The sequence below is a fragment of the Lampetra planeri genome, chromosome 57 (assembly GCF_965212315.1).
Source record: "Lampetra planeri chromosome 57, kcLamPlan1.2.h2, whole genome shotgun sequence".
NCBI lineage: Eukaryota > Metazoa > Chordata > Hyperoartia > Petromyzontiformes > Petromyzontidae > Lampetra > Lampetra planeri.
In genome coordinates, this window is record NC_136163.1 from 7,025,476 (window position 1) to 7,037,284 (window position 11,809).

At 58.5% G+C, this 11,809-nt stretch overlaps 1 protein-coding gene across 5 annotated transcripts in view; it reads left to right on the plus strand.

Moving 5' to 3' along the window:
• Window positions 1-8,557, plus strand: part of LOC144735832 (uncharacterized) — a 64,044-nt gene extending 55,487 nt beyond the window's left edge. For all 5 annotated transcript variants that reach the window (XM_078618372.1, XM_078618370.1, XM_078618371.1 and 2 more), the window contains 4 exons: window positions 555-2,266; window positions 2,789-3,206; window positions 4,555-4,761; window positions 5,968-8,557. In XM_078618372.1, the coding sequence (XP_078474498.1) occupies window positions 555-2,266; window positions 2,789-3,206; window positions 4,555-4,761; window positions 5,968-6,486 (2,856 nt within the window). In that variant the 3' untranslated portion in view covers window positions 6,487-8,557. The remainder of the gene's footprint in view (window positions 1-554; window positions 2,267-2,788; window positions 3,207-4,554; window positions 4,762-5,967) is intronic.
• The last annotated feature ends 3,252 nt before the right edge of the window (window positions 8,558-11,809 follow it).

The following is an 11,809-nucleotide window of genomic DNA, read 5'->3' on the forward strand; positions in this document are numbered from 1 at the left end:
CGCTGAACCAGCAACGCTGAGAGCCTGGGTTCAAACCCGGGCTACAGCCCCTCAGCTGCGATTAAACCAGGCGCTCAGGTGCGGAGAGTCGCTGGTTGGAGCCCGGTCACCACTGACGACCGCACAAAAAAAACCATTGCATTGAAAAACAAAAATTAGCTTTACATATAAAAAACGAATTACACTTCAGTTTGCCTCCCAGTGTGTGGATGGAAGAGGTCACATGGGTAGCTCTGAGATCAGCGGCTCTGTGGGCTTTCTCTCACCCAGAGGGACGCACTGCTCTGCGAGGTTTCTAATGAAATGTAACGCTCGGGATGAAAATTGGGGGTAACAACAAAATATAAAAAAACACGTAACAGAGGATTTTCTACCCCCACAGTGTTGTGTGAGAGCAAGCAAGTCACCTTTACCTTCCACCAGGGGGTGAGAATTCGAGAGAGCCGGATCCTCCCGTCTCATTTGAAAGGAGCGAGAAACGGTCTTGACGTTTGCGTCCATTGAAACCTGCGATCGTTCCCCCCCCCCCCCCACGACCTCTGCGTTTCCGTCAGGTCACCGTCAAAGGCCTGGAGCAGATCCTGCACTTTGCCTACACGGGGAAGCTGTACCTGAGCCAGGACAGCTACGAGGACATCCACCGCACGGCCTCCGTGCTGCGCATCCGCACCCTGGAGGAGGCTTGCTTCCGCTTTCTGCAGCAGAAGCTGGGGGGGAGGACTGACGGGCAGGAGCCCGGCAAGGCCCACGCCTGCGGCCCAGCCGAGCCCTTTCAAGCCTCTCGCCTCCCCTGCTTTCTTCCGGAGAAAGTTGCGAGCAGCAGTAGCAGCAGTGGTGGCAGCAACAGCAGCAGAGACGGCAAAGTTTGTAGCGGAGGCCTGAGGCACACGGATGACGGAGAGCCGAGCAAGGCCCAAGCCTGCGGCTTAGCCAGGCCCGCTCGGGCTGCTTTCGACCCCTGCTCTGCTCCAGGTGACGGCAGCGGCGGCGGCGTTTTTAGCCGAGGCTGGAGGCGACCGGCCGATGTCTCCCCGCAAAGCTCCGGCCCGTTTGAGCGCTGGAACGAGGGACGCTCGAAGCGAGCGGAGACGGTCACCGCGGGCCGCTGGTCTCCGCTGGAGACGGCTCACGCCTTTGACCCCCCGCGGGGGCCTCTGCCCCTCCTCCGCTGCCCGCTGCGTGACATGGACACCTCTTGCCGCGTCATCGTCAGCACCATTCGCACCGGCGGCGACGGCGGCCGCCTTGGGAGAGATGATAAAGCGTCCGCAGCGGAGTCACGCAGCGACGTGGAGGTGTTCGAGGTGGAGCCCGGGGCGCGGCTCGTCACCGCCGCAGCAACCTCCGTCGTCGCCGCGGCCCCCCCGCCGAGCGGCGCGGCTGGCCCGGCAGAGGCCGAGTCGCCGCGCTGGGCCAGCGACAAACGGCGCCGGGATGTGGATGCCGCTCCCGGCCCGCTGCTCAAACGCGGCTGGGGTTCACGCGAGTTCGGAGATTTCGGCAGCGGCGACGACGGCGGCTTCGGCGGCTTCGGCGGCGCGGCCCCGTGGAACGACGACCGCCGGGCGGCCGCCCCCCTCGCCGCGGACGACCGCCGGCCGCCTCCGGTGTGCCCAAAGTACCGGCGCTACCAGGTGGCCTGCAGCAACCAGGACGGCGCTGCGTACCGGGGCGTCATGTCGGGGTGGTGGGCCCCGAGCGAAGAGACGAGGAAGGGGGTGGCGGGCGACCGCGCGGCCGCGGCGCCGAGGGACGTTGCGCCGTGCCGAGCGGAGGGCGCCGGCTTCCGGGCGTCGCCTCCGGCGCCCGCCCGCGACTCCGCGCCGTGCCGCCCCGACCCGCCGTTGACCCCGGCGTGGACCGGCGTCGTCGGGGAGGTGGCGCCGGCGGCGGCTCTCGACCGAGGCGAGATGCGGTTCCCGGCTCGTTGCGGCGGTTCCCGGCCCGGCCCGGCGCTCGCAAGCAGAGCCGTGTGCGGACGCGGATTTGTCGGGCGTCTGGACATGAAGCGCGTGGAGGAGACTGAGAGAGAGGGGGGGAACGACGCGCGGGAGGAGGAGGAGGAGGAAGAGGAAGAAGAGGAGGAGAGGAGGAACGAGCAGGAATGTGAAGGAGAGAGAGGAGAGCGTCGGGGTGGCGGGATCAGCTTTGGCAGCGACGTGGGAGGAGGGGCGCGGGCGGAGAGTGGTGCGAGGAGCGAGGGTCGCCCGAGCGCCGTCACCGCCGACGCGAGCTCCTCTCCCGTGAATCTCTCCACGTCTTGCCGGTGAGCGAATTCGGTTTCATTCGTTCGCTTCCTGAAGAAGCTCCCTGGCACGATGCCTCGTTCCACGTGTCACGGTGTCGGTGTGTACCAGATGATGACTCTCTCATCCACGCCGTGCGCACTCACCACACTGCAGGTCATAACAACTCACTCACTCACCCACCCACTCACTCACCCACCTACTCACTCACCCACTCACCCACCCACTCACCCACTCACTCACCCACCCACTCACTCACCCACCCACCCACTCACCACCCAACCAGCCACCCACTCGCCACACTGCAGGTCGCTCCACTTCTCTTTCTGCTTCCTCCCTCGCACGTCACCCAACCTCCTATAGTATTCACCTGACACTCTTATCTATTACATCTTCAGTTAGTGCTGTTGGTTGCTAGCCACTTTGCGGTTCGGGCCCTTGGGCCTGCTGCACTTGGCAAACGTGGCTCACGGGGAGCCGACGGCGGCGTGGGTGTTTGTGCGAGCGCCGTGTCACCGCCCGTCTCCCGTGTTGGGTCTCAGGCTGCCCGCCCGCCACACCAGCGGCAGCACCGCCCCGGCCTCCTCCTCCTCGCCGCTCCCCGCGTCTCTGTCCCCGCGTCTCCCCGCGGCCACCCCCATCGCCTCGTGCCCCGTGCTGGGCCCACAAATGGAAGCGGCCGCCGTCTTCCTCCAACGCTCGCTAGGCCTCCGCGTCAGCTCCACGGCGACCTCCTCCCTCGCTCCGGCGTGGCTACCGACACAACCGACGCCGCAACTTTCTCCGCTGCCGCCGTCGCTGCTGCAACCGCAGCCGCCGCACGCGCCGACGACGGCGATAGCGGCGGCATTGGGCGGTGGCTGTGCGGTGCACGGGGACAGCGCGGCCTTCAGTTCGTCCGGCGAGGACTCGTACTCGGACGACAGTGACTCGTGCGCATCCAAACCCGACTGCCCGGAGGTGAGCCTGCGCCCTGCTTGCTGTGCTGCCAGCCCTGGTCCCCAAACTTCACCCGCACACTGTGTACCTTGAACTCCTTTCGCGCCGTACGTGGCCGACCGTGCTAATCGGAGGATGGGTGAGTGTGTGGGTGAGTGAGTGACTGTGTGAGTGGGTGAGTGACTGTGTGAGTGGGTGAGTGACTGTGTGAGTGGGTGAGTGACTGTGTGAGTGTGTGAGTGGCTGTGTGAGTGGGTAAGTGACTGTGTGAGTGGGTGAGTGACTGTGTGAGTGGGTGAGTGACTGTGTGAGTGGGTGAGTGACTATGTGAGTGGGTGACTGTGTGAGTGGGTGAGTGACTGTGTGAGTGGGTGAGTGACTGTGTGAGTGGGTGAGTGACTGTGTGAGTGGGTGAGTGACTATGCGTGTGGGTGAGTGACTATGTGAGTCTGTGTGTACGTTAAACTTCTTTCGCACCGCGCCTAGCTAACCGTGCTAATCAGAGGTACGGGGGGAAGGACAACAAACTAAACACTAAAAGCCGTTTTAAAGAAATGAGTTTGTCAATCTAGATGATGACGATTTAAAAGTGCGTAGCTCCGAGTGGCTTCCTATCATCGGAAGGAAGAGCGTTCCGAAAGAGTGTTCCGAAAGCGCCACGCGATGCGGTGACCGTCTGATAACCCTGAGCCACCCCAAAGCCTGAGCCCAACTCCGACAGTGACCGGGAAACAAACAAGAGCACAGACCCTGACGCCAACCGTGCACCGACACGTGTAACCCTTCATGGCTGCAATCCCTCGTCACGCGCCCGCGCTTGACGCCGACACGAACACCGACTCAGATCTCAACACCAGCGCTATGTAACTCGAATGCTACCCGTGACCTTAACCCCAACGCTAACCCCAACTCCAGACGCTGTGCTAACAACAGCCCTGCGGTTAATCCTCCTGCACCGTGAACCCTGACCCTTGCGCTAACACCTCGCCCTCACCTGTCAACCCGTACGATTCACCCCGCATTCTTGTACAGGGAAATTGGGGTTAGCGCCACGCTGCCCTACGAACCCGACGACCCCGGTTGGATTCCCGCTCACGGCCAACGCCGCCGGCGATTATCTGAACCGGTCCAGGGCCTCCCCTAGGCCGACACTCAGCCTCAAATGAGTAACCTGGTGCGGCGTGTAAAAAAACCATCGGCACCGGAGAGACAAAGGCGGCCGGGCGTGGTGCTGTCCACCCACCCCCCTCGTGCGCCCCGTGCCGGCCTTCATCGGTGGCTGCTCCACGCTAACAGCACTTGCCCCAACAGTCTGTTAAAGCCACACGTGGTGTGTGTGTGCTTGCGTGTGCGTGTGTGTGTGCGTCAGGTGTCGCTGCCGTTTCCCGTGGCGGGCGTGCCCGAGATGTCGCGCAACGAATTCCAGGCGCTGCTGCGGCGCCACGCTCTATCGGCGGCGCAGCTGGAGCTGGTGCACGACGTGCGGCGGCGCAGCAAGAACCGCATGGCGGCGCGGCGTTGCCGCAAGCGCAAGCTGGACTGCATCAACGGCCTCGAGGGGGACATCCGCAAGCTGGTGCGTCTGTGTGCTGTGTAGGTGTGTGTGTGTGTGTGTAGGTGTGTGTGTAGGTGTGTGTGTGTGGTGTGTAGGTGTGTAGGTGTATGTGTAGGTGTGTGTGTGTGGTGTGTAGGTGTGTGTGTGTAGGTGTGTGTAGGTTTGTGTGCTGTAGGTGTGTGTAGGTGTGTGTGTGTGGTGTAGGTGTGTGTGTGTAGGTGTGTGTGTGTAGGTGTGTGTGTGTAGGTGTGTGTGTAGATGTGTGTGTGTAGGTGTGTGTAAGTGTGTGTGTGTAGGTGTGTGTGTGTAGGTACACCATAGACCCAATACTGCCCCTGCACATTAAGCAGTCCCCTTCCCTTAGCCTCCTTCCCTTCCTCTTTTAAATCCTCGCCTCTTCTCTATTGCCCCTCCCCTCGCCCCTCCCCTCCCCTCGGGACGGAGTGGAGACTCCTATCGCCCTTCCGTGGTCCCTGAGTCGCCCCCTCTACCCTTGCACGCCCCTGCCAACTAAACTATTCTCCTGTGCTGCCACCGTCTTTTGAAACGACGTTCAGCACCTTGAGTGAAGGCTCTCTGTAAACATCACATAAGATGAAGTGTAAAAAATTGGACCGTTCTGCCAGTATCAAAGTATGAACAAAACAAGAATAGTTTATTCTTTACCCTTTCTGGCAATTAAAGAGGAGGTGTTAAGATGTTCGACAATATTTGATGCATTGTCTTTGAAACTGACCGCCCTACACCACAGACAGCAGCAGCCTTCTTGATGGCCAGGTCTCACCGCCAGTGTCAGAGCAGAGAACGCCAAAAGGCGAACGGCACAAAGACACTGCACTATCAGGGCAAAGATCAGCTGTGTGCGTGTGTGTGGCAGAGTAGGGGGCACAGGTGGTGCATCAGCCAGTCATCTCAGTCATCTCAGTCAGTCGACCCGTGGCACCTGGGTCTGCCCCGCGACCTCCTGCCAGCGGGCGTTTGACACTTCACGTGACCTCAAGGTGCACATGGCCTGGCACAAGCGTCGTGGGGGTGTCACCGCCGCTTAGTGGCGAATGGCGGTTGTTGTTGTTGTGTGTGTGGGGGAGCGGCAGTGTATCAAGAACAAACATCGGTGCTGCTCGCTATCCGCACTTGCGCCAACAGTCTGTCAAGGCTGCACGGGGGAACTTCGTCACATTTCACCATCGCCATCCTCGCCGCTTGCCCCTCCCCCCTCCCTCCCAGGTGTCGGAGCGCGAGCGCGCGATCCGCGAGCGCGAACTCCTCACCGTGGAGATGGCCGCGGTGAGGCAGAGCTGCGCCGGACTCTACCAGACCATATGCAGGGAGGTGCGCAGCTGCCCCGAGCACATGCGCCTTCTCGGGCCGTACCTCCCCGCCGCGGTTCCGGACACCTCCCTCCCCAACTCCACCGCCGCCGCCGCCGCCTCTGGCCGTGCCCCGCTACCCGAGGTAGCGGTGCCCGTCGCGCTCCGCCCCGACCCCCCCCGCCCCGTCGCGACGGGCGAAGTGCCGCGGCCCGGCGAGAGGAGGAGGGGCGGTGGCGGGGACGGCGGAATGGCGACGGTGGTGGTGCAGATGCGAGCGATGGAATGGTCCACGCCGTCGGGAGGGGGTCGTGGTGGGCGCGCTCGCCCCGGGGATGGTGGGAAGGTGGCGCAGTCCGACGTGGAGAAGGACGCACAGGATCATGGGAAGGGAAATGGCGATGGTTTTGCAAGATTGCAGATTAGCGCTTCGTAGGTTGATTTACCCGAAATCGCGATGCTTTAGGCTGAAGAGCGTTGAATAGGTGGTTTTAAATCGCCATGTTCATCTTCACGTTTTATGAGCATATTTTTATACGATGGAATAGACTTTTGGACCAAACTGGCACGTGAAAGACACATTTTTTGTAAAAAAAATTTTATTAATAGGGTGCAAAAAAAAGCACGTGGCAAAGAATCTTCGCGCTTAAAAGGTGACGGGCGTTGGACACACCCCCACATCTGCTCGCAGCCCTGAGCCAGCGGTTCCAATTCCATGTTCCTGTGACGGGGGTCAGTCAAAGACTGTTACTGAATTTTGTTGACCCTCGAGGGATGATGATGATGGTGATGGGCTGAGTCAACCTCCAACTGGAATTTTGCGATTCATGACCTGCTGAATTTAACTTTTTTTTATCAACGGTGTTAGCAACGCTTACACGCAAGAGATCAAAAGGAACATTAATGATCTTGGGCCACTGGGGGCAACATTCCTCATTCCTATGGAAGGGCCCAGTTTGTCCGTGTTTAAAGGAACTCGTCAACTCAAGCACTCACCCCCTGCAGCCTCTTACTGGACTAACGCTGCTGACGACGACGATGATGATGATGATGGCGATTAAGAAGCCACGTCCTGTATGGGAATTGAACTTATTTTCCTCACAGTGCGAGGTGAAGAGGAGGACGTTGCTGCCACAGAGGTTCCGTCACGTTGAGCAGCGCAGTGGAGGTCCGCTGGTTCTCTCCGGCACGGCAGCTAAAACTCTCTAAACTCATAAAAAGATGTTGTATTTGACCAGGTGAGGCCCACAAAAGCAACCTGGCCACAAATGATAGCTCAACGAAATGGCAAATGTGGAAATTCATAGCAGCCAAATACTCTAAACGTGTGATGCTGGTTTTAAATATGGAGGGAAAAACTAGAGGACCCAGTTAAAAATCCACGGGGAGAGAGAACACGCAAACTCCAAATATACAGCAGGCGTCTGGGTTGAGATGGAACCCACAACCTCCTGTATACCAGGCGAGGTAGTGAACATCTCCTAGTCGGTGTGCAGCAGATGGGCTGCGCCACAGTTGTGAGGTGGGCAGGTGGATCGTGCCGGGTGGAGTGAAGCGTGGGTCACTCCTCGCCTCTTCCCAGAAGGCCTCGCCAGTGTGCAAGAGTAGGCCAAAATACCCTCCAGGGTGGCGCTACTCTTCTGAGATGCACTATGGGTATCGATTAAAGTATTAAAGGTATTTTTTTAAAGTATGTTTTGATGTTTTTATTTTTGTGTGGTAATGTACGTGATAATGGACCAGCCATATGCATTCTTTTGTAAATTCCGTTATAAGTTATTCATGAAATCCACACACACACACACAGAGCCATACTACCTACAGACGCTGCACATCAACGGAATTGATTTCTATTTCACCTTGTGGGGCGAGAAGCGTGGAAGAGTAGGCCAAATACCCTCCACTAGAGGGCCTCTGGAGCTCCCTCCAGCCGAGGCCCTCCTGCCAGCGGTGGCGTGAGCCAGCGGTTGCGGGGCTGCGCCTTTACTCCTACACGGACTAAAAAGGGCTAGGCGGCTGAGCAGCAGAGGTTGGACTGCACTTCTATGCGTTCCCCGCCTTCATCAACCCTCACTCACCGGCGTGGTGAGGTATGGTGACCACTCCGGTGAGTGTGGGGGGGCCATTGTCCATCATGGCATCGACAGAACGGGTTCTGTGCACGTGCGTGTGGCCTTCAGCGTTAGCCAGTGGTGGAAATTCCACATTCCTATGGCGAGGATCAAAACAATAGAGCGAGAAGTGTAGATATTGCAATAAATGCTATGCCAGTATTACAATGATGAACGTTACGTATTTTGTTTTGAATCGAGGGATTGAGGCCAGCGTTGTAAGTTCTGCTGCATTGCCACTCGCTCGGTAATGTAACACACGGGCCCACCCACCGTTGTGTTATTTGCAGCTGCCTCTTTGTGTTCCGTTTGGTTGTCGTTTCCCGCCTGCTGCTCCTCCGTTCAGCACGGTCGGCTATGTGCGGTGCGATAAAGAAGTTCAACATTCGTCGACTTCCTCTGTGCGAAGCGAGCGGTCATTCCACGTTATCACTGACGGGTGTCCGGTCCATCCACAGGACGACCCATTCTCAACTCCCCACGAACTTGGTGCTAATAATTTTATCGACACTGGATGACGACAACGACGAGGGTGTTATGATGATCGATAATGGTGAAGGCGATGATGATGACAGTGACGACGATGTCGATCATTATGATTATTTTATTATAATGATTGTTTAATTATAATGATTGTTTAATTATAATGATTGTTAAATTGATAACAATCGCGGTGGGCTGCGTCCACAACTCACCTGGATTTGAACTCCACGACCTCCCAGTGGTTGAGTGACGTCTCTCCGACGCCGGTGGCATCCCCCCTCCCCCCCCATCCCTTGTGAACCCTGGAAGTTGTTTTGTCTAGAAAATGGAATCACTGAAATGTTTGCACTATAGTATCACGGGGCTTTAGCACGCGTGATGCCCTTCCGAAATACGTTGCTCAAAAGATTCGAGTTGCCTTTAGCAGTGCACTAACACACACACACACAGATCCCTTTAGCAGTGCACTAACACACACACACACACATCCCTTTAGCAGTGCACTAACACACACACACAGATCCCTTTAGCAGTGCACTAACACACACGCACAAAGATCCCGCGTCTAGTGTAAAGCTCCACTCGGTATATGATGCCGAGGGTTGGACTGGAGTTACCCACCTTATCTTCACTTACACACAACGTTGCCCACGCAATGCACGCACATCGTCACAAAGTGGCGGTGATGTCCCCGCGGCGGCGCTTGTGCCAGGCTAGGTGCACGCGTAGACTCTCGCCGCACGCTCAAAGATGTTGTTACTGGTAGCTGCAAGCATTACGCGACCGTGTTGTAATTGTGGATAGGGCGGCAGCTGCGACGCGGAGGGGGAGCAATGACGAGGAGGCTCTGAGCGACTTTGCTGTTTGTTTTGGTGCAGAAGTGACGTTTGTAGCGAAGATCTGAAACCGCAGGACACGTGACTAGCCTGCTCTTGCCTCTCATCCCATACAGAACCCTCGTCCCATACAGAACCCTCGTCCCATACAGAACCCTCGTCCCATACAGAACCCTCGTCCCATACAGAACCCTCGTCTCATCCCATATAGAACCCTCGTCCCATACAGAACCCTCATCCCATATAGAACCCTCGTCTCATCCCATACAGAACCCTCGTCTCATCCCATACAGAACCCTCGTCTCATCCCATACAGAATCCTCGCCTCATCCCATACAAAACCCTCATCCCATACAGAACCCTCGTCTCATCCCATACAGAACCCTCGTCTCATCCCATACAGAACCCTCGTCCCATATAGAACCCTCATCCCATACAGAACCCTCGTCCCATACAGAACCCTCGTCCCATACAGAGCCCTCGTCCCATCCCATACAGAACCCTCGTCTCGTCCGCCACGGCCCCTCACAGTCGCGCCCTGTCCTGCACCCCCCCCCCCCCCGTAGTCTGGCTCTCTGGGACCAGCTGCCTGTCCGCCTCCCGCGCGATCTGAGTCTATTCACCAGGTACACGGCGCGAGGCTGTCCGCCACCGCCGCTCAGGGTGGTGTGGGCTGTGTGGGCGGTGTGGGCTGTGTGGGAGGTGTGGGTGGTGGGGGTGGTGTGGGTGGTGGGGGTGGTGTGGGTGGTGGGGGTGGTGTGGGTTGTGTGGGTGGTGTGGGCTGTGTGGGCGGTGTGGGCTGTGTGGGTGGTGTGGGTGGTGGGGGCTGTGTAGGTTGTGGGGGCGGTGTGGGCGGTGGGGGTGGTGTGGGTGGTGTGGGTGGTGGGGGTGGTCGGGGTGGTGTGGGTTGTGTGGGCGATGTGGGTGGTGGGGGTTGTGTGGGTGGTGGGGGCTGTGTAGGTGGTGGGGGCGGTGTGGGCGGTGGGGGTGGTGGGGTGGTGTGGGTGGTGGGGGTGGTCGGGGTGGTGTGGGTGGTGTGGGTGGTGGGGGCTGTGTGGGTGGTGTGGGCGGTGTGGGCGGTGTGGGTGGTGGGGGTTGTGTGGGTGGTGTGGGTGGTGGGGGTGGTCCCCTTGGGGTTAAGCCGAGGGGCTGGGTGCGTCTCTGTCGCCGGCTTCGTCACGAGGCACCTCGCCGCCGCCGAGGGCTCTGGGTGCTACCCCTGTTGCTGGGCGTATTTGTTTCCCTCGGAGTGGCGGGGTGGGTTCTGAATGGCCTTGTCAGTGCCACATTTGCTGCCATCCGCCACTCTATTCTGGGCAGCCACCCACCTGTGGTCATGGAAGGTTTTAATTTGTCATCCTTGGGCCGTCACCCAATGATTGTACTGAGCAAAACACCGTGTCATGTACATTTCTTTAAGGATGATTTATGGGGCTGCTTGTCACTTGCCCCCCCCCAGCTTCGGATCTGTCTGGCAGCGAGCCATGCCACCAACCTCCACCCCGCCCCCGGGAACGGGCCCGCGGAAGCGGATACCACAGAGCCACTTCTGAGATCCCGGCTGCTTCTTGACGTGGCACGCTGTGGTGCACCCATCCTGCCGTACGGGGGGGGGGGCGGGGGGGTTGATGTTCGTTGCCTGACGGTCATAAGCCGACGTGATAATGGGAGCGGGCATTGTAGCCGAATTATGCGCAGGGAAGACATTTCTTGAGTTGCGTTGTTGTTGTTGTCGTGCGGTCATTGGTGACCCCGAAACCAAGACCGGAAATCCACCACGGCCTTCGTCTCGTCACTGGATGACGGCCGAGACTCCGAGTGAAGTGCAGGTTGCTGCTGCTGCTGGTGGTGGTGGTAGTGTTAGCGGATATTGCTTCCCACCAGCGAGTGCAGGGTTTGTTTTTTATTGCCCCACGTGTTTGTGCTCCCAGGTTTGGCGTTGGTTGCGGGGGGGGGGGTGTGTGGAAAAAGGTGTCGCGGTCACACTGACAATCGACCGAGCCGAATTGCTCCACAGTCGATTGTGCAGAGCGATCTATGGAGTCAAGAGTCTTTCCTTAATAGACGTTTTTTGGGTTCGATCGCGTCAATATAAATGTGCCGTTAAACCCGCCACCACCCGACGCGGCCAATTCATACGGGGTTGTCACGTAAACATAACGTGCCACTTTGTTACACAACGTGCCACTTGGTTACAGAACGCGCCACTTTGTTACACAACGCGCCACTTTGTTACGCAACACGCCACCTTGTTTATACGAGGACAGCGCAGCAGAGTGTTGGGGGAGCAAGCCCACTGCGTTGACTTGGCAGTGACGACTCGTAGCCA